General features: G+C 33.4%; 1 protein-coding gene and 1 pseudogene across 2 annotated transcripts in view; both read left to right on the forward strand.

Moving 5' to 3' along the window:
* The window catches only part of ACAP2 (ArfGAP with coiled-coil, ankyrin repeat and PH domains 2), a 153,532-nt gene that overhangs the window by 107,579 nt on the left and 22,352 nt on the right, over window positions 1-23,601 (forward strand). The window contains exons 9-14 of one of the 2 annotated variants that reach the window (XM_065943559.1): window positions 985-1,059; window positions 6,433-6,545; window positions 10,937-10,957; window positions 14,081-14,132; window positions 15,400-15,500; window positions 16,092-16,197. In XM_065943559.1, coding sequence (XP_065799631.1) covers window positions 985-1,059; window positions 6,433-6,545; window positions 10,937-10,957; window positions 14,081-14,132; window positions 15,400-15,500; window positions 16,092-16,197 — 468 coding nt within the window. The remainder of the gene's footprint in view (window positions 1-984; window positions 1,060-6,432; window positions 6,546-10,936; window positions 10,958-14,080; window positions 14,133-15,399; window positions 15,501-16,091; window positions 16,198-23,601) is intronic. The other variant, XM_065943560.1, reaches the window with a different exon arrangement.
* Window positions 2,205-2,350, forward strand: LOC136173795 (U1 spliceosomal RNA; annotated as a pseudogene).

Below are 23,601 nucleotides of genomic sequence, written 5' to 3' on the forward strand. Positions count from 1 at the left end.
CCATTCAGACTGCCACGTAACATTGAGCAGACTTCCATATGCTATGTATTAGCTCCTTGTTGGTTAACCATTTTAGATGTATTTTAAATATATTTAAATATTTTAAATATAGCAGTGTGTACATGTCTATCCAAAACCCCGTAACTATCCCTTCCCCTGAAAATAAGTTCATTTTCTAACTTTATGAGTCTCTTTGAGTATTTGAAACCTAATTGTTTGTTACTTCAGCAAAGAGGAATTCAAGAAACTAGTGCTTTTGTCATAAAACTGGAAATCAGGTATTTCTCTTCTGATGGAAAGGAACAAGAATGAAATGGGATTTTATGATTTCATAAGTTTTTACAATTTTTTTAAAAGAAAAATTAATGATTTTATACCTTGACCTAAGGAATGACTTCTTTCCTGTTCTACTGTATTCTATTTTCTTTCTCTTTTATCTGTTGAGTTATTTTTTCTATTTTTTAGATTTTATTATAATACTAGGAAGCCAGCGTGAAAGCATCATGCATCTTGAGCGATTGGAAATGTCTGTTATGTTGAACTTGTGAGTGCCAGCACACATTAAATTAGTTGCTAGATTTTGCTCTTTGGGGGAAAAAAAAATCACCAGTATATCTTCTTTCTGTCTTTGATAGTAACTGCTAGATAGAATTGCTGAGCATTGGCCATTTAATCTAGAGTCATTCTCCTTAATTAAAGGAGTGAACTCGTTATCATTGTTGTACCCTAGACAAGACCACCTGTCACAATTGCTTGACATGCGATTGTTCTCAGAAACATTTTCCCTAGAGGAGTTTTAGACATTCTCAAAGAGGATATGAAACCAGAAAAAAAAGAACTTTCATTTTATGGTTGTAGCCAAAATGCCTTTTTAGGTAAACCTAAGTTGACTGACTTATTTGGAATATGATTTTTGAAAAGTAATTGTATCTTTCTTTTTCAACTTTTAAGTCTCTTTTATTTACTCTTTATTTTCTTTTGCAGTTGGACCGACTGGTTGTAGATGCAGCAAAGGAGAAAAGAGAGATGGAGCAGAAACACTCCACCATTCAACAGAAGGTACTTGAGGGGAGGAGTTAGAGGAGATTAATTCCCTTTTTATACAATTTTTTGATTATTGGTTTCAGCAAGGTATCACATTGAAGTAAGTTCTTTGAATTACCTTAATAATTAAATTGTATAGATGAATTGCTCCATTTTTGTAAAACACAAAATATTTTTCCAGTGTTGAGGTACGTATTTTATTTTTCTTTTATATCAAAATATTTGAGAGCCATGCTCTTGAACAAATTTATAAAAAAGTCACTGATTTAAAAGTGGCCCTTGCATGCTAAGTCACTTCAGTTGTGTACAACTCTTTAGCACCCTATGGACTGAGGCTTGCTAGGCTCCTCTGTCCATGGAATTCTCCACGCTAAAATACTGGAGTGGGTTGTCATTTCCTTCTCCAGGGCATCTTCCTGACCCAGGGATTGAACCTGCGCCTCTTAGGTCTCCTGCGTTGGCCAGTGGGTTTATTACCACTCGGGCCACCTGGGAAGGCCCTTAGTTAGAGTTTAAAATGCTGCTTATAGTTTCAGTTAGGATATCACCAGGGCTTCCCAGGTGGGGTGAGTGGTAAAGAACCCACCTGCCAATGCAGGAAACACAAGAGACGTGGGTTTGATCCCTGGGTCAGAAGATCCCCTGAAGGAGGGCATGGCAACCCACTCCAGTATTCTTGCCTGGAGAATTTCATGGGCAGAGGAGCCTGGCGGGCTACAGTCCATAGGGACACAAAGAGTCATACATGACTGAAGCGACCTAACCTGCATGCATGCAAGATAACACCAACCCCTGTAAAAATGTGTGTGTGTGTTAACTAGCAGTTTCTAGCTTCAGTCACTCTAAGGCAACGCTTACCCTCTCAAGTGATGCTGAAGTTTCTTTTGCATTTCTTGTTAACTTACCTAAGCCTAGGTAAAGTAATATCTGAAAAATATGTGTTTAAAAATGAAGATTTTAAAAAAAGATTTAAATGTGAAACCAGGTTTTATTTCTTTGTGCTAAAAGCTTTGAATATGATATACCTGGAACTCAGTATAATAGTATTTTATATAGTCATCAGTGTAGTTTTTTTTTTTTGGTGTGTGTAGTCATCTGAAAATAAAAGGATAGAACTAGCGGTTGAATGTGTGTAAAAAATATGTGAAAAGATGTCTTCTGTACTTACCTGGCAGGAGCAATACCACGATTATGAGGGTGATTTTCCCAAGGGGAGGCTTCTCCATCCCTCTCCTGCAGTTTCCCCAAATGTGGGAAACATGACTGCATAATTTTTGGTAGTGGGGGACTGCCATCATAACCTCCAAACCTGACAAACCATTCTAACCTCCATAACCTGACAAAAAAGATGTCATCTAGTATTGCTTTAAGAAATCTATCCTCTAGGTATTGAGCAGTCAAATCAACTTTTGTTATGGTTTATTTAGAATTTAAAATGCCAGTAAACTAGATCTAATATAGAAGATGTCAGTGAAAAAAAAAATGAAAGTGAAATCAGTAATAAAAGTTAAATTTTTTTGGTGATGGGTTGTTAATACTCAAAAAGAAGCATTTTTTTTAAAAGGGGAAGATTTTTTACCAGATAATGTTTAATTCATTTCTTCTAGTTATAGTCAGGTAAGACTGCCTCCATGTTTTATTTTGTTTAAAGTTAGAATCACTTTTGGTTGGATAACTTGTTTTAATGACATTACTATGGAAAGATTTTTAAGAATTGGGACCAATCATTTTTAATTAAAATGAGAGGTCATGATATTTAGAAGCATGTGACTGTTTAAACCGAATTATTTAATGAATATTACGCATCTTTTAATACATTTCCCTATTGTATGTCAGTGTCATACTGAATGTCCAAGAGTAGTAGATTATTAAGTCTGATTAATGAATTGGATTTTAAATAGTGGTCAGTTATTGTTTTCCTTAAAGAGAGTAATGCTGTTTTTGCTTATTATGAATACTTAACCTTTTTTTTTTTGCCCTTAAATGCTGACCCAAGGCTGCATTACAGGTAAAAAAAGGAAACGACCTAATCAAACTAAAAAGCAAGGAAACGTATGTCTAATGTAATTATTTAGATTTTTTGGCATTGAAATAGATCAGTTGAAGAAACAGGGGTGCCGTGCACATTCATGTACATGCCTTTCGGATATGTGCATGCATTTCTGATAGATTTAGACCTAGGAATAAGATTGCTGGGTCATAGCGTGTGTGTATGTGTGTATATATGTTCAATGTTAGTAGATAATGCTGTTATTTTTCAAAATGTTATACCATTCCTGGTAAGCAGAACTGTGTGAGAGTTTCTGTTGCTCTTTGCCACCTCATCATATTGTGAGAGTTTTCAAATTTTTTTGCCTATTTTGGTGAGTAGATATGGACATCTTGTGGTTTTAATTTATGCTTTAGTCACTAATGACCTTCTCTGATGTCTATTGGTCATTTGAATATCCTCCTTGTTAAATGTCTGTTAGTCTTTTTCTCACTTTTCCATCAGGTTGTCTAACTAACTGTTGATCATATCCTCAAATATTCTAGACGTTAGTCCCCCTTTGGGGTATATACATTTTAAATTTTCACATAGTTTTAAAAATATCTTTGCTGTTTGGTGCCTTTTGGGTCCTTCCCAACCCAAGATCACAGCAATGTATCTCCTGTAAAATCTTGTGTTTGTGTGTGCATGCTAAGTCGCTTCAGTTGTGTCTGACTCTTTCGACTCTATGGACTGTAACCTGTCAGGCTCCTGTCCGTGGGAATCTCTAGACAAGAATACTGCAGTGGGTTTTCATGCTCTCTTCCCAATCCAGGGATTGAGTCTATGTCTTTGGCAGGAGGATTCTTCTTCCCACTAGCACCACCTGGGAATCTCTGCTTTTTATATCTCGGCCTTTAATCAGTCTGTAAGTGTGTGTGTGTGTGTGTGTGTGTGTGTGTGTGTGTGTGTGTGTGTGTGTGTGTGTGTGTGTGTGTGTGGTTTGAGGTAGAGAGTGTGTGTGTGTGTGTGGTTTGAGGTAGAGAGTGTGTGTGTGTGTGTGTGTGTGTGGTTTGAGGTAGAGAGTGTGTGTGTGTGTGTGGTTTGAGGTAGAGAGTGTGTGTGTGTGTGTGTGTGTGTGTGTGTGTGTGTGTGGTTTGAGGTAGAGATCCAGTTTTCTTTTATTTTCACATTGGTAGCTAAATGATCTAGATTTGGTCATTAAAAAGTTTGTTTTTTCCCCAACTACTCAGTGTTGTGTACTCTTTTACATAGGACATTTCCATACATGTGAGGTCTGTTTCAGACTCTATTCTGCTTCATTGGTCTTTTTGTCTTAATTACACCAATAGCATGCTCTCTTAATTGTTTTAGCTTTAAAGCATATCTTGGTAATCTGACAAAGCAAAGCCTCCTACCTGCCCTTCTTCAAAAGTGAATTGCTAAAGTTCTGTATGTCTATATAAATACAGTTGCTTTTCAGGTTGCATAAAAATAGCTTTGCATTGGATCTGTGAATGAATTTGGGGAAGAATTAATATCTTTATTTTAAATGTCTTCCAGTTCATGAGCTTTGAATATTTCTCTGTTCATTTGTTTTTTAAAATATCCTTCATAAAATTTCATCGTTTTCTTTATCTTTTGGTAGGTGTATTTCTAGATACTTGTATTGGGAATATTGTTGTAAATGTTATCTTTTAAAAATATATTTTCTCACTGTTTACTTTTGTTGTCTATTAGAATGAAATTTGATATTTGCGTGTTGATTTTTTAACCAGTAGTAGTCTTTTTAAGCTCTCTTTACTACTATTACTACTACTAATATACCTCTGAATTCTTTTGGATGTGAAGTGAACAGTCACATCGTCTGCAAATAATCCTTCCCTTTTTGTTTATCTTGCTGGCTAGGACTTTCAAAATAATCTTGAATCAAAGTGCTTATAGTGGTCCTTCTTGTCTTGCTTGCAATTTCAAAAGGGAAAATTTCATTTGAGTCCCTTCATTGTCTTGCCTTATATTCTTTGGGCTCCACACCAAAGCTTCAAGTTCTCCTGATAAGACAAACCTCTGATGTTGCAAAGAAATCTTTGGAATGTTGCCAAACTTGATTATATCTATTGCTGACATAATTTTGTCAGCATAATTAAATAAAAGCTCCAAATAAATTTTAAATGAAGGAATTAAAATTTCCTTGATTTCCCACCCCCCCCCCCAAAGTAAAAGCAGAAAGAAATATAGCAGTTTATTTACAGATTATTTCATTTGATTATTTTGGATTATTGCGTCCTTCATGATTAAGTTTTGAGATATATCAGCAGTGTTTGCGTGTAATTCTGAAGTGTGCCTGCTTCCTTTTCCCATCATCATGGACTCTCAGATTTAGAAAGCTCTTAGGTGATTATCATTCTGCTCCTCCAGTGCAGAACCCCTGCATTCCTGTGTTCTTGGCAGATGGTCATCCAGTCTCTACCAAAATCTTTCTCAAGTTGGAAAGTCTACTCCTCTCTAATAGTATAGCATTCTAATTTTGCTTATTGGTCCAGAAGTAATTTTGAAGTTTCAAGACTGATTTTTTAGAGTTTTCAATTTGGACATCACAATGGTTTTTCAGTTTTGTTGAAATTACTTTGGAAATTCACCAGGAAATATTTTAAATATAGAATTTCTGATTTTAAAATTTAGTGGCTCCTTGGAGGAAAATTGAAAGTTTGAATTGCATTCAAGTGAAAACGAGAATGGTTAGATGATTGAAGATAACTATGAGTGATTTTATAATCCTTATAAAAAAGTGAGCTTGGAATGCCTTCTTCACACTGTGGTGGTGCTTCTTTGCAAAAATAAACTTTTTGTAATTCTGTTTTTGAACCCCCAAATAGAGGAGTTATTGTTTCTACCAAGAACAGTATAACAGTATAAAACTACCATAATAGTAATAGATTTAGAAAATAGTGGTAGATTTAACTAATCCCAAGTAGAAATACATATATTCCTTTAAAAAAATTGTTAGCAGACACATCAATATTGGGATTAAATGAAAGCATTTAAAACAACACCCATAGAATATCATGTTGTTCCCTTTGTCTATTTTTTACATATTATTTTGTTCTGTTAATCACAGTGTGTACATTTTATTTATCCAGGTTATATAATTTATAAAATTTTTATATTTGTTTTTCTCTTTTAATGTGTATTCTGTATAGTTGTTTGTGTTATTGCATAATAGTCCACTGAATTACAATACATTAATATGTTGAAGCATTCTTCTATTATTGAACATTTAGGCTTCCCCTTATGAATGTTGTTGATATAACTATCCTAATACAATGCTTTTCTACTGTTTGAGCTGTTTCTCTAGGATAGATTTGTCTAGGGAAATAAGTAAAAACCATACAAACTTTTTAATGTGTTATTTTGTTTAGGATTTCTCCAATGATGATTCTAAGCTAGAATATAACGTAGATGCTGCAAATGGCATTGTCATGGAAGGTTATCTGTTCAAACGTGCCAGCAATGCCTTCAAAACTTGGAACAGGTAATATATTTCAAACACCAGTCTTGCTCTTTCCATATCCTCTGTTTTCTGACTTTCTCTGGGATTTAGTGACTCTTTCCTTCATAATTCTCTACATTTACAGTCCCTAGTAACTTTTCTGAACTACGTGTATTGGAGATAAGTTGCCCCTCTAGGAAAAAGGCCTTAAGAAGCAAGTGAAAAATAACACTAGCAAATCTAAATTGTAAAATTTAAGCAAAGTTTAAATCAGGAAGCAAGGAGAGTTTTTATAATGCTTGGTTTGTAATGACTAGGTTACTACAATGAATAAGTTTTTAGATGTGAGCTTCCTCTGATATTTGCTATGAAATAGATCTGATTGCAAGTTATATATTGAGTATAATGGATGAATAGGACAAGTGGGCTTTTTTCCTTTTTTGGGTTCCTCCTTTGTATGCGTGTTTATGTACATATTTACTTAATTTTGACTTGTGAATCTTTAAGTGAGGTGATCCTGGTTTTTTGCTCTTTTCAATAACTTTAACCAGGCTCTTTAGAATATGGGATGAGTTTTATATGTGAAGTGTATGTGGCAGCTGGTACTCCTCTTTTCTTAACTTGATGCCTACTGAAAACTTAAATGTTTTTTCTAAACTGATTGTTTAAAATAAATGTTGATCAAGTAAATACCTTTTAAATGAATGTGTAAAATATTTTATTATATTTCTCATGTATTAATAAAGTGAAATCATTTCCGACATGTAGGCAAAAGGAAAGAGTGATTGTCTCTGGATCATCTTTCTGAATAGCAGTGATTAGTCTTTTATACAAGGATAACTCCTTCGTGGAAAAAAAAAAGAATTATTTTGTAATAGTTGAGAATAGTATCAGATTCTGGTTAATTGATTTAATTACTATTATATTATTGGTTGAATGTATATATTTTATTTGCTGCTTGAACAGGATATGAATTCACTTAATGATAGAGAAGATTGTTTTCTTTTTTAAAAAATGGACATTAGCAAAATAAATAGAATTTTCTTGGTAAGTTTAATTTGATATACACTTTTGCTAATTTAACTGGAAACGATTATGCTTGAATATTCAAAATATTGAAATGGATTTTTAGTGCACTTATTTTGAGTTCTTGGTGATGAGGTTATATTAAAAAATGTTTACTATTATTTTCAAATGTCGTTTTAGTATCACTGTCTCAGTGTTATTTGTCTCAATTTAGTGTCGGTGTCCTTGAGTATCTCCCTAGCATTTGGTGTTGTCAGATGTTTAGATGGGACATGGCGTGTTGCATTTGAAGTAACTGTTCTTTACCTGAGAATGAATATAAATGGGAAAGAATGGTGATTGTATTTGATATTAAGTTTCTTTTGAGTGATGTAGAACTTTAAAAATAATACTTGAGAATATAGGAGGATCTCCTCAGATGGCCTGGTTAAGAAAGAAAGTTTTAACTGTTGTAAAGTAAAAATGTAAAATTGAAATTTTGTTTTCTAAACTGTAAAAATTAAGCCGATAATCTTTTAAGCCTTTCCTGGCAAATTTCCCTGGCCAGAGTAGGAAATTAATATAAGAAATAGTATGACTGTCAAATTTTTTTATAAAGAGTTTTCAACTAGTACAATTTCACGAGGTAATGTTAGAATTGAATTTTAACCTTCAGATTTCAAAACAACTTTCTTAAAATTTAACACAGTGAAATTACAATAAATCCATAAAAACCCTACCATTATGTTAAGAAGAAACGAAATGAACTTCCACAGAGTACTCTTCATCAGAAATGCTCGCAGACTTAAAAATGAAGCACAATAAGTGTTAGTGGAAAATTACATTCCCATTTAGGACAACAGAAGAAAATTAATTGATTCAAGCATGGATCTTTTTGTTTTCATTTGTTTCATGAATTTTATTAATTGGCATAGACATTAAACCATAACTAAAATCAGTAGAGAATAGCTATTAAATTCTCAATTGCAGATATGTTACCTACCATTTGCCAACTAAGAATGATAGTAACTTTGAAAATGATGCCACCTTTTAAAGGAGATGCCATTTCTATATGGTAGGATAACAGTTATTGGTTAAAATCATAGATTATAGTTAACACCCTGATATTTAGTAAAGAAAATGGAAGTGCAGGGACATGTTTGCTCATTCAAGGTCATATACTTGGTTTGTGACAAAATTGAGGCTCAAAACCTGGCGTTTTAGGAAAGTTGCTATGAAAATGCCAAACAGTCTGTATTTTGATAAGATACAGCTTTGGTAAAAACAACAACAAAAATAGTTTAAAAACTATTTTTAAAAACTTTCCTAATGCGTTTGCATTATTAGGAATAAATTATGAATAGCAAATTATTCATTTTCATATACCTTTAAAGAATATTTTGATGAAAACACTAATTAAAAGCAGACTTGTAAATAATATAGCATATAAACATAAGAAACTCTTGTCAAAGACAGAAGTCAGCAACCTTTTAACAAAAGTCTTAAATATTTTACAGGTTATAGGTCAATAACTATAAAAGGGAGAAGAAAGAGAAGTCTCTTAAATGTTACTTAGAATTCTCTTCTGCTTTTCAATTTTAAAAATTTGGAATGTATCAAAATTTTTTTTTATATGAGGTTACCAAAAATCTAGTCTCGGGAAATATCTGTGCTTTGCTGTCGACAACTGACATATCTTTCAGAAAGAGACAACAAAGACATGAGAGAAAATATATTACAATTTTTCAACAAGAAGTAAATTGCCTAAACACCGTCAAGGGATCATATAGCAATTTGACATTCCATTGCATTGAAGTATTGGCTTAAGTATTACATAAAGAAAAATGCATCTTTTTTTTTTTTTAGAAGAATGCATTTCTTATTAAAATTTAATCTTTAAAAATTAAAAAAAAAATCTGCAAATAATTTCCTTTTACCTATATATGATCTCAGACTCTTTCCTACTTGTCTAGTAAGTTCTATGTCCAGCTTAATTTAATATATTTTATTAGCCTCTGAATAAAAGACTGTGTATTTGTGATATTTGTGCCTTAGCTACAAAAATCCAGAAATTCAACTGTTCCAGCATACAGATTTTTTTCTGCCCACTTTTTTTTTTTTTAAGGTTGTTTGTGGATTAGTTTTAGGAAACATACATTCTTGTAGTCACTCTGAGAGGTTTCAGTCATATGATGACAAATTTGCTTTTGTCTATAGCTTTATGGACTAGAAGCACACATATTTCAGAGTCACCTTTTAAAAAAGATCTTCCTGAGAGAAATGTGAATTTGACTAGGAATTTCCAATCAGTTTTAAAACCTGATGCTATACTTCATAAAATCTAAGTATATTTTGAAAGCATCATTCTATAATCTGAAATTTAACCAAAGAGATGGTATTTTTATGTGGTATGATTGAAATGGTGTAAGAAGTGAAATGTTTTATGTCTTATGTGAATTGTTGAGGTTGTTTCTTGTTGGTTTCAGATTTCTAATTTGTAGTGTCTCTTAAGATTTTTAAATGTCTGTAATATATATATTTTGAAGATGTGGTATCTACAAAATAGTCTTTCCAGGCCATCTTCTCAGTGTGGCGACTTCATTTCAAGCTCAAGTCAGAGCTAGATGGATTACTAATACCTGTATTTCTCTTTTGCTTTTCATGATAAATTTAGAAAGTACGAAGGAACAATAAAAATAATTAAATATTAACATTATTTAGTAATGAACTGTTAAGACTATTGAGGAAGTGGAATAATTAGCACTGTGCTCGGTCTTTGTTAAATTGGAAAATGTAGCTAAAAGCATAAAATGCATTATACAGTATCTTAAAATAAAGTATTCTGTTTCTAGTACAGATAGAGATAAGAAGTGCATACATAGATTAAAGATAAACTCTACTTATGTGTGGCCTTAGAGTGTCTGTCTGATGAAGAGAGGATGAGCCGGTGGGAGGAGCTTTTCCTTTTGAAATGTTCTCATTTGTTTCAGGTTTATGTAGACATAGCTGTAGTGATTGTTTTCTTTAATTTTTTAAGATGAGGAAAGGTACTGTTTATATTTTAGAGCTATAATCATAGAGGTAGATAACTCCCAATAATAGTAAATTGTGTGAATATTCTCAATAGAGTGTACAGAATTTTCCCTGCCATAATGCTTTGAAGAATATTTTGAATATTTATAAAATATTAGCCTTTCAGATTCCTAAGTGTTGGAATTAGCTGTATAAATGCGTATATATATAATATCAGCAAAATGCAACAGATATTCTTGATTCTTTTGTTAGGTTATGAGCTTAAGCTGGTTCCTTTAATTCTTGCTTTATTTTCATATCATGCTAGTCCTTTGCTTATTTTGCACATTTGCGTTTTCATTCTTTTACCACCTTTCCCTTATGTTTTAATCCTGCCCCATTTTTTCACATGACAGGAAAAAGCCCGATCATATCAGGTACCAAATGGCTTCCTTCCCCTCACCCCTGCCTTACTCCAACTTCCTCTTTGGCACGAGAAAGCTCGAAATTAACCTGCATTTCAGTTGGATTACTTGCAATGGATATAAAGTCTCTTTATGTTTTAAATTGGGAAGAAAATGTAAACATCTTATTTGAGGAACAGAATTATACCTTCTCATTGCTTATATCCTCAATTTGTTTTAATCTGGAAAGGAACATTTGATGTGTAAATAGTTGTCCAAAGAAGACATAGCTTCAGTAATACGAGTACTATGAGTATGTATGTATGTGTGTATGTGTACACACACGCACATATATTTATACATACACACATATGTATATATGTAGGTATGTATTTTTTAGGGGAAATAAGCTAGTAAATGCTTTTTAAATGTTTGAAATAGTAGTTAGGTATTAGTCTCTTTGGTGATCACCTTATTAATTATGTTTAAAAGAAACATTGCCAATTCCAACTTTTTTGTTTGTTTTACCACTTTGGTCTTTTTCCTTGTGAAAACTAAATTGAATTTTAAATAAAGGAACATGTATATGTTCAAGCTTTTAATTTTATTAAATGTTAACTAATTGGCATCTATAGGAATCTGCACATGAACCCATCATTTGTATGGTTTTAGTGATAAAGCTTCTACTTTTAAAGATAAAGAGTGATAAAGATTTAAAAGTTTGGCTTTTACCCATGTTCTTGGTTTCAAGTAAGTCCTGGGACTAGTGTTCAAAAATTGTAAAAGATACTTAGTTTTTAATGTATTCCCCCTTAATTTTGTCGTATAGAAGCTCTCATTGATATTTACAAACTAACATTTGTTTATGAATGAAAATTTTGGTCTAAAATTTTTATTATATTGAGTTGTCTCAATTTGAGATAGATATAAAGTGGTGTCTTAGTTTTCTTAAAACCTAAAAAATTTCACTTTTGAATACTTATATTTTGGCTTTTTGGTCAGTTTATGAATCTTGTAGAATATAGTATAGTTGTCAGCATAATGCTTTCCAACATTTGTCTTTTTTATTATTTAATTACCTTTTAAAGTATCTTCAAACTGTGGGTGGCATGAGCTTGAAGTATTAAATATTTTTCCATATCCGGTAGATTGTGAATATTTTTCCTTTTATTGGAGGTCTTAATAATAACTAGGATTATTCTATAGGAGCAAAGATTATATTTTATTTTGCTTACCTGATAAAAGTCTTGATCAATGTAAATTGAGTATAGTTAGCTCTTTTTTTTTTTTAATGATAGAGGAGGGGAGATAGTATTCATAAGACATACTGAGTTTAGCAATTAAAATTTTTTTCTACCCAGGATAGTTGTGATTTTTTTTCACTTAGGAGATGTCAAATTAAGATGAATTCATAGTGTCTTGAATTTATAATATAAACAAAAATTGATGATGTGAGAAAGTTCCTCATAAGCAGATAAATGGCAGGGGAACTAAGTTTCAGAAATATGAATGATCTATAAAGTTAATAATCAAATAGAATCTAACAAAAAAACCATAAGTTTTTATCTAGTATTTTGTTTTTATGTTTAGAGGCTATTATTCTAAGATTCAGCAGGTCAAAAGAAATTTACTTTCTGATGACCTCAGAAGCATTAAAAGTTTACCTGGTTGCTTTTCCATTGTTCAATGAAATTCTTTGTAGTTTTTCATCAAATTGTATAGTATTGCTATATATAAAACTTAAGAATTTTTATTAATATAGTTTACTTCAAATGATTTTTAAAATAATACTTGAATCAGTATCAGAGATTGTTTCCATTGCATGTCATCCCATGTGGCAGGGCTGCACCATTTTGTTTGTTTGGAGGTATTTCCTTTAACATATCTAACCAACCATGTGTCCCAGAACAAAGAGACCCAGAAGTTCTTCCTTTTCTAGCCCATCTCTTGATAATTTGTGTTTAGAGGCAACCGACTTGGTTTTTATCTAGATGCTTGTTTAACAAATCTGTATTTTAATGGTAAAGGTGAATACCTTTTTAAATAGCAAGAAAACCTAACAGTCTGTCTAGCTTAAAAATAGAAAAGCATCTAATCATTTTCTCAGCCTTGGAGAATTAACTTAAATTTTTTGAAATAGAAGTTCTAAACATGTCTAAATACAATTTTTAGTGCTTTGTACTAGTATCAATGAAAAGGTAGAATCTCTATCTGCTAATAGATTAATAACTAATGTTTACAATAGAAATCATCTCACATGTAACTAATTTTAAAATAATGACTCAAATATTGTTTTACCTTTCATGCTTGATGAGAATTTTTGCTTCCTTTTATGAATGGCTTTTGGCTGTGTTTTTTTTTTTTTTTTTTTTGTAAGTCTTCAGGTCTTTTATTGTTTTAATAAATTAGAATTAGTAAATATGCCATACATAGGTTAGTTTTTTCTTCTGAAGAAGATTGCAAGTAAAATGTCAATTAATTTACAGTAATGAGCAGAACAATATAAATAATTGGGTGACTCATTTTTAGTAATAACTTTGATTTTTCTGCTAAGAAGTATTTTACATGAAAGTAAGGCCAAGTGAATTGGCGACAGTCTCCTATTTGATATCATTTCTAAAAGGATGATATAATTTTCTGTTTTGCTTTACAGATCAAATGCTCGTTGAATTAGGTGCAGAAAGGTTGAAAACAAAGCACCATTTGTTTCGGTCTTTTATTGTATACAAATGAATAGTCTTATTTATAATATAAACTTATTTCTACTTTATAACACAAGCAAATTATTTTGGGGAAAAGCTTTAGTTATTTTTGGGGAAGCTCAAAAAGCTAAATTTTTATTTTTAAAAAAATTATTATTTGATAATGGCACAAAGTATAACAACTTTTGTTAGGGTATAAATTTCTGACATAAAAATGAATAAAAAATATGATAGTTTTATTTTCTTATTCTGTGGTTTTAAAATTGCCTGAAATTTTTAATTTCAGTAGTTATCTCATTGACATCAGTTTATATAAAGCAAAACAAAACAATGCTCTTCTAAAAACTTAATTACTATAAATTGATTTTCTAGTACTTTCTCAAATATTTTGTTTCTAACAACAACTGAAATAAATTATGTTTGTGAAAATGTAATCTATTTTATATTTATTTAGACGCTGGTTTTCAATACAGAATAATCAGTTGGTTTACCAGAAAAAGTTTAAGGTAGGTGTTTTGTTAAGTAATTAAGTGAAAACCCATTGAATCCTCCAGTTTTTATCTGTTCCTCTTGGTATAGCACTGAAGTTCGTAAATATGTATGTGTGCAAAATTATCATTTGTTAGTTTTATGTTTGGATATGTATAATAGGACTCAGGAGTGGAAAGTATCAACATTGTTTACTGAATTCTTAATTCCTGTCTTTGAGATGGATTGTTGTGTGTCTCAGGATTACTACTTTTATTTCTTCACATATTTCTTTGTCCATTTGTGAGACAGGAATTCACTAATACTGTTTTGGTGCTAAAGGAAAGGTTGCGTTTAAGAAATATCACCTTAGGACCAAAAGTGGTAATAGAGAAGGGTTAACAATTACATTAAAATATAAGCTTGAATTAATTTAAATAGAAACTTTTAATGTATTTGTTTTCTTTAGTCTGATTTTAAGAGTGAGGTATTTTCATTTAATGGAAAGGTATAATGAAACTATATGTGACTTGATAATGATAAAGATAATTAGAGAAAAGAACTATTAGTTAATTGATGATTTGATTTTTACCTAGTTAACCTTTATGAAAAATATGTTCAACTGTAAATTTCAAATACCCACCTATTTTCCTCTTGAGATGACACAATGTGAAATTTTACTTGCTAGGTTCTATTGTAGCAGGTTTATTTCATACAAATTCTTTAACTATTCAGTTCATGTTTTTTTCTACCCTGATAAGCTTGGTTTTGAATTTTCTATTTTTATTAACTACTAAAAAATTATTCAAAAAATTCTCATTTTCTTAGATATTTTAAGAAGCATGTATAAGCTTTTTATTTTTCTTTCAGTTATTAAAACTAGACTCATGAAAGGCTTCTTTTTTGGAGGAGAGTGGCTTTTATTATATGTGAGTGGGGATCAGGAGAAAAATCTATATGAAAGAAAATGGAAGAAAATTAACAGGAAGCTAACATTTATTGAGCACCTGCTAATTGTGAAGTGGTGGACTAAGTTTATATGAACTATTTCATTTAATTCTTATACAGCAATTTTATGAGGCAGATAAAATTAATAGGACATAATTACCTTTATACAGAATTAGTTATATCTATATTGATAACTCCTATTTCTGATCTAAAATAAGATCAAATATCAACCTTTAAAATTAGACCATTTATTCCAAGTACTGTTTTTTTTTCCAAGTACTGTTTTTAAGTATATTTTTATAGGTAGTGATATTTAAAGCCTAGGTTGATAAAAACAGGAGTTTTGTTTCCTTGTAGGATAATCCCACTGTGGTGGTGGAGGATCTCAGGCTCTGCACAGTGAAACATTGTGAGGACATAGAACGACGATTCTGCTTTGAGGTGGTCTCTCCAACAAAGTGAGTGGTTCTAAAGAATTTGAGAGTTGTTTTTGTGTTTCTATAGGTTGTCTTAAAGAACTTTCCAGAATACAGAAAGATTTGTTACAGTTGTGACTGTAAGAGCTAACAAGGAAAAAAGTGTTCTCAAATTAAATTTGAATTATGAATGATCACACACATATTAATGATTACAAGTCAGATATTTATGTAACTTTTATGCAGCATCATAGTCCTTAAATTCTGATGATTACTATGGCTATATGGAAACATTTTAACTGTCATGGAAATGAGCTGAAGTCATAGATCAGATACATTTTTTTGATAACTTATTATTTCATATGTCTACCCAATGAAAAATATTAATGTTATTTTATGTGGCAAATTTAGTTTTTTTTTTAATACACAGAATAGGTGATTTGTTTTCAGTAGGTAATTTCTTTCATTGGCTTCTTGATTTCTTTATGAACATACTACCTAAAGATAGTGAAATAAAACCTTTCAACACATTATTTTTTGTTAGAAAATTATTATATAGCAAAGTTGACAAAAAATAAACCTTATTTTTTGGGTTAATTTAGTGTCTGAGAAAACAATGTTATTTCCTTTTAGAAGTTGTATGCTTCAGGCAGATTCTGAAAAGCTGCGCCAGGCATGGATTAAGGCTGTTCAGACCAGTATTGCTACTGCTTACAGAGAGAAGGGTGATGAATCAGAGGTTAGTAAACAGTATTGCAATACAAAGTGATATTTTGCCAAAGTTTTTCATTTTAATTGCAACATTGCATGATTACAACATTCTTTTTTTATGGAGGATGATTTTTTGGTATTGAAATGGGTTTTATTTTTAAAGTATACATTTAGTTTCTTGTTTATTTCTCTTGACTTTTCCTTTAATTCCAATATTTCAGTGTATGTTTAATCCAGTATTTGAATATGTGTCTCAGGTATTCTGATGCAAGTATTTTTCCTCAAATACTTTATTAATCTAATAAAACAGTGAATGTGAAACGTAAACACTAAAACTGGGTGAAGAGCAAAAAGAAAGCTCATTATTTTTTAGTTGAAATCTCCCTGGAGAAGATAAGCTGAATATAGTCTGGGGTTGTAGTCTGGCGTTAGCTACCCAGTGAGTTTACAGACTCTTTTGAGCAAGGCCTTGAGTGAGTCTTAAGAAATGAAAAATGTCTTTATTCTATCCTCACATTAGTTAGTTTGGTTAAGTGTGGAGTTTTTAGGTTGGTAGTGATTATTAAGAATTTTAATGGCAGTATTTTCTTGTTTCCCGAGTTGCTGTTGGAGTCTTTCTTGTTAGCAATCTTTAATATTCCTCCTCTCCAATTTCTTTGTTTTCTTTTTCTGAAATCTTTGGACTGGTCTTATGATTCTCTTATTTTTTGTGTGGTTTTTTTTTTTTTTTTTTTTTTTTTTTTTTTTTGCTCTGCAATCTGGGAGATTTTACTAGTTAGTCTTCCAAGCCTGCTATTGAATATTCCAGTTGTGCTAGCACATATTAATTTTGAAGTTTCTTTTTGTTTACTGAATGTTTATATACATCAACCGGTTCTTTTTTTCGTGCATGTGGTGTTAGAGTTGTGTTTATTAAACTTGACTGCACAGTATGATAATACAGGAAGTCTTAAAAAATCCCAGTGATTAGGTAAGGTACCACCCCAGAACAGTTGAATGGAGTTGGGACCCAGGCATCAATATTTTTAAAAGTTTTCTACTAATAAGTGATTTCTCTGTTCAAGCAGTGTTGAGAACCATTTTATTAGGGGTTTTCCTTGGCTGTCTTGTTTATCTGCTCATGGCTGCACGTGCTGTAAGAACATAGGCTTTGCTGACTGTGAGCTTCACCAAAGTGTGGACCATTTGTCGAGGAACAATTCGAGTTAGGATCTTTGGAGTCTTTTCAGCTAAGATTCCCCAGAAAAGACTCACTGTTCTCCTGTGTAGGGGTAAGGGGCTGGCTGGGAGTTAATTGCTGAGGAACCCAGCATTCAGTTATGTATACGTGCATTTAATCCTGTGCTTACCTCCTTTTAGGTAAATGCCGTCTAGTCACTTTCTGTTTTCTTTCTCAGTGAATGAACCTCTTGTCATTCTCTGTATGTCTTTATATGTCTTGTTATTCTTTGTATGTATTCTGTGTCTTTGTAGTGAATAGTTCACTAATGGCAGCATTGGGGAGGAGGGGACCTTTGATCTAACTTCTTCTTAATAATTTCTCCTACTTTTCATCCCCACTTCCAAGATTAACTGGTACAAATCCTTGAGCCTTTTGTCTATTACGTGATGTCAGTTGATGAACTCTTAGATTTTTCTTACTGTTTCCTTAGAGTTTGCCTTGGTCTACTCTGTTACCATTCATCCAGCCACTTTGCAGCTCCCCAAATTTTGTTGCTCTTATTTTCATTTCTGTTATCCCAATTCTTGTGGATAAATGTTTTGTTGTATTTTTTTAATTAAAAAACCTTAAGTTTCTACAGTTCAGTTGCTCAGTCATGTCCTCCAACTCTTTGCGACCCCATGAACTGCAGCACACCAGGCCTCCTTGTCCATCACCAACTCCTGGAATCCACCCAAACCCAAGTCTATTGAGCCGGTGATGCCATCCAACGATCTCATCCTCTGTCATCCCCTTCTCCTCCTACCCTCAATCTTTCCCAGCAACGGGGTCTTTTCAAAAGAGTCAGCTCTTTGCATCAGGTGGCCAAAGTATTGGAGTTTCAGCTTCAACATCAGTCCTTCCAATGAACACCCAGGACTGATGTCCTTTAGGATGGACTGGTTGGATTTCCTTGCAGTCCAAGGGACTCTCAAGAGTCTTCTCCAACACCACAGTTCAAAAGCATCAATTCTTCCGTGCTCAGCTTTCTTGTAGTCCAACTCTCACATCCATACATAACTACTGGAAAAACCATAGCCTTGACTAGGTGGGCCTTTGTTGACAAAGTAATGTCTCTGCTTTTTAATATGCTGTCTAGTTGGTCATAACTTTCCTTCCAATGAGTAAGCATCTTTTAATTGCATGGCTGCAGTCACCATCTGCACTGATTTTGGAGCCCAAATAAATAAAGTCTGCAGCTGTTTCCACTGTTTCCCCATCTGTTTGCCATGAAGAGATGGGACCAGATGCTATGATGTTAGTTTTCTGAATGTTGAGCTTTAAGCCAACTTTTTCACTCTCCTCTTTCACTTTCATCAAGAGGCCCTTTAATTCTTCTTCACTTTCTGCCATAAGGGTGGTGTCATCTGCATATCTGAGGTTACTGATATTTCCCCTGGCAGTCTTGATTCTAGCTTGTGCTTCCTCCAGCCCAGCATTTCTCATGATGTACTCTGCATATAAGTTAATTAAGCAGGGTGACAATATATAGCCTTGACGTACTCTTTTTCCTATTTGGAACCAGTCTGTTGTTCCATGTCCAGTTCTAGCTCTTCCTTCCTGACCTGCATACAGATTTCTCAAGAGGCAGGTCAGGTGGTCTGGTACTCCCATCTCTTTAAGAATTTTCCACAGTTTATGGTGGTCCACACAGTCAAAGGCTTTGGCATAGTCAGTAAAGCAGAAATACATGTTTTTCTGGAACTCTTTTGCTTTTTCTATGATTCAGCAGATGTTTGCAATTTGATCTCTGGTTTCTCTGCCTTTTCTAAAACCAGCTTGAACATCTGGAAGTTCACAGTTCACATATTGCTGAAGCCTGGCTTGGAGAATTTTGAGTATTTACTAGCATGTGAGATGAGTGCAATTGTGTGGTAGTTTGAGCATTCTTTGGCATTGCCTTTCTTTGGGATTGGAATGAAAACTGACCTTTTCCAGTCCTGTGGCCACTGTTGTGTTTTCCAAATTTGCTTATAAAGTGCAGCTCTTTCACAGCCTTGTCTTTCAGGATTTGAAATAGCTCAACTGGAATTCCATCACCTCCACTAGCTTTGTTCGTAGTGATGCTCCTAAGGCCCACTTGACTTCACATTCCAGGATGTCTGGCTCTAGGTGATTGATCACACCATTGTGATTATCTAGGTCATGAAGATCTTTTTTGTACAATTCTTCTGTATATTCTTGCCACTTCTTCTTAATATCTTCTGCTTCTTTTAGATCCCTACCATTTCTGTCCTTTATTGAGCTCATCTTTGCATGAAATATTCCCTTGTTATCTCTAATTTTCTTCCCATTTTATTTTTTTCCCTTTATTTCTTTGCATTGTTTGCTGAGGAAGGCTGACAGAATGTGGTTCAGTGGAGACGGGAATGGCAAACCACTTCCATATTCTTGCCTTGAGAACCCCATGAATAGTATGAAAAGGCAAAAAGATAGAACACTGAAAGATGAACTCCCCAGGTCAATAGGTGCCCAATATGCTACTGGAGATCCATGGAGAAATAACTCCAGGTAGAATGAAGGAATGGAGCCAAAGCTAAACCAACACCCAGTTGTGGATGGGACTGGTGATAGAAGCAAGGTTCGATGCTATAAAGAGCAGTATTGCATAGGAACCTGGACTGTTAGGTCCATGAATCAAGGCAAATTGGAAGTGGTCAAACGGGAGATGGCAAGAGTGAATGTCGACATTCTAGGAATCAGCAAACTAAAATGGACTGGAATGGGTGAATTTAACTCAGATGACCATTATATCTACCACTGTGGGCAGGAATCCCTTAGAAGAAATGGAGTAACCATCATAGTCAACAAAAGAATTCTAAATGCAGTACCTGGATGCAGTCTCAAAAACGACAGAATGATCTCTGTTCGTTTCCAAGGCAAACCATTCAATATCACGGTAATCCAAGTCTATGCCCCAACCAGTAACGCTGAAGAAGCTGAAGTTGAATGGTTCTGTGAAGGCCTACAAGACCTTCTAGAACTAACACCCCAAAAAGATGTCCTTTTCATTATAGGGGACTGGAATGCAAAAGTAGGAAGTCAAGGAACACCTGGAGTAACAGGAGAATTTGGCCTTTGAGTACAGAATGAAGCAGAGCAAAGGCTAATAAAGTTTTGCCAAGAGAACACACTGGTCATAGCAAACACCCTCTTCCAACAACACAAGAGAAGACTCTACACATGGACATCACCAGATGGTCAACACTGAAATCAGATTGATTATATTCTTTGCAGCCAAAGATGGAGAAGCTCTACACAGTCAGCAAAAACAAGACCGGGAGCTGACTGTGGCTCAGATCATGAATTCCTTATTGCCAAATTCAGACTGAAATTGAAGAAAGTGGAGAAAACCACTAGACCATTCAGGTATGACCTAAATCAAATCCCTTATGACTCTACAGTGGAAGTGAGAAATAGATTTAAGGGACTAGATCTGATAGACAGAGGGCCTGATGAACTATGGACGGAGGTTCGTGACATTGTACAGGAGACAGCAATGAAGACCATCCCCAAGAAAAAGAAATGCAAGAAAGCAAAATGGCTGTCTGAAGAGGCCTTACAAATAGCTGTGAAAAGAAGAGAAGTGGAAAGCAAAGGAGAAAAGGAAAGACATATCCATTTGAATGCAGAGTTCCAAAGAATAGCAAGGAGAGATAAGAAAGCCTTCCTCAGTGATCAATGCAAAGAAATAGAGGAAAACAATAGAATGGGAAAGTTTCTAAAGTAGATTACAGGTATCATGTCATTCTACACTAAATAGTAATTTCTTAATATTGACTGTAACTCTGTCTATTCAGATTTCTCCAATTGTCCTAAAAATGTCTTTTACAACCTGTTTTACAAAGTAGGATCTTTTTTGTAACTGGGCATTGCATCTAGTCCAGTGTTCCTTGTCTTTCAATCTAGAATAGTTCCTTTTTTTTTTCCCCATGACTATGACTTGCTAGAAAGGTTAGGCTTTCTTTTCCAGTAGAATTCCTTGTCATAGATTACGACATAGGTGATGTGTATACTTCATGTTGCAATGAGAGAAATACAATATTGTTAACCCAACCATTGATAATGCTAAAATCTTCTTTGTGAAGATAAAGCAGACGGTTGGATTAGGGAGATGACAGTGTGATCCCTTCATTGTCATGTTACATTTCCTTTCTTGTTCCCAGTCTATTAATACTTCATTGCTTTGTATAACAAATCTTTTTCTTACTTTAACCCTATAAAGTCTAGGCCCCATCAACCATTCATTTAATAGTTTTGTAGCTGAATTTGTAATTTTATTGGGAATTGCAAAATGATGATTTTCTAGTTCTTTCATCCCATATCCATTTATTAACTTGCATTCTTATGTGAAATACAGGTTTTCTTCATCAGTGGAGCTATTTAGTTAGTTTAATAAGAGATGCTTAAATTTTTGCTTTTAATTTTCACATTTGGTTGATTTATTAGCTACCTGAAGTGGGAACAGATAAATGTTTTGGGGGATATCATTATGAACTCATGGATTTTTAAAAACATAATGGGTCCCAATTAATTGTGGCAGTTACTCTTTTTTCACATTCAAATTATCACACCTTTGTCCAATAAGGACTCAGGTGATGCCTTTAAAAATTTCTCTAGTTTTTAGTGGAGTTGTGAGAGGGAACTAATTTAGATATGTATCCAGATCATATTGATGAAGAAGCTAGTGGATGGCTGAAATACCTGTGTTAGCAGAATCGTACACCAGAAATAGTAGGGATTATAGGAAAAATAGAGATGGGGCCAACCTAAAACCTACTTAAGTTTGTAACTTGAATAATTTTAGGAACTTTAAAATCTCAATAAAAATATTAGCCCAGTTGAATTCCTAGCAAATAAACACTATAGTATAGAGGACATATAGGACTTACCTTTAAAAATTGGTGAAGATAGCTTAAAGGACGGGTACAGAAGGGTTGAGGCTTTGGTGACATGTGCAGAACACATAAATATCAGACAGAATGGTGTAGTAAACACTTTCAAGTCATAGCACATGGCCAAAGTGAGCCAAGAAGAATGAAGGATGGGTGTCACCAAAGTGAGCCAAGAAGAATGAAGGATGGGTGTCATTTTCAGTCCTGTATTCCTTGAAGTGTCCAGCCCAGGTTCTCCTGTGTTACTGTACTTTATTTTCAGCTTCTCTAATTTGGTGCCAAAGCATTAGCTAATAAAGGAATACTGAGAGTGAACCAGCATCATCTGTGCATTGACATCCTTCTTCTGTATGATAATTGCTTACGAGCTAATTCACATTATCAAATATGCTTTGATAACAGGTTTTCTTTTTTTTTAATTTTAAAGTAATCTATAACTTACAGAGAAGTTCCAAGTAATACAAATAGTTTTTCCCGTGAACTATTTCAGAGTAAGCAGCTAACATATTCTATATCACCCATTATTAATTTAGTGAGTTCTTCCCACAATTAGTACATTTGTCCTGTATAATCATAATCAAGAAATGAGCATTGGTACATTACTACCATTTAATTCTCAAATGTCAAGTTTCAATAGTGGTTCCAGTAATGTTCTTTACAGCATAAAGATCCAGTCTAGAAGCACAGGTTTCTTTTAGTTGTCGTGATTCTTCAGTTTCCTTCAGTGTTAGTAATAGTCCCTCAATTTTACTTTGACCTTCTTGACCTTGATTGTATTGAAGATTGCAAACTTTCATAGAATATCCCCCATTGTTGATATGTTTACTTACAAAGTTATTCTTGTTGGTAGGAATATTATATAAATGATGCTGTGTTCTTCTCACTGCCTCCTCTCAGGTGGCCCGAGATTTTGATTTGTTCCATTTTTGGTGATGTTAACTTTGATCACTTGATTAAGGTAGTGCCTGCTAGACATCTCTATTGAAATACTGTCTTTGTAATAGTATTTTGTATGTATGGGGAGTATGTACTTTGAGACTATGTAAATATGCTTTCCTATTCAAACTTTAAAATTTAAATTTAATTATATGAGGATACAGCCCTGTTTTAGTCAATGTATTATGATTCATTACTATCATTATTTGTTTTGTTGCTCAGATTGACTCGTTTTTCTAGTGAAGCCCTGGATTCTGTATCCTTTTGACATTTCCCCAACAATCTTGAAGTTCTTCCCTACCTTCTAGCATGATGAGATGTTCTGAGTTCATCTTCTTATACTTTCTCTGCACTAGCCTTGAAATCAGCAGTTTCTCCAAAGTACACTAGTTCTTTTGCA

This window comes from Muntiacus reevesi, chromosome 8 (assembly GCF_963930625.1).
Source record: "Muntiacus reevesi chromosome 8, mMunRee1.1, whole genome shotgun sequence".
Lineage (NCBI taxonomy): Eukaryota > Metazoa > Chordata > Mammalia > Artiodactyla > Cervidae > Muntiacus > Muntiacus reevesi.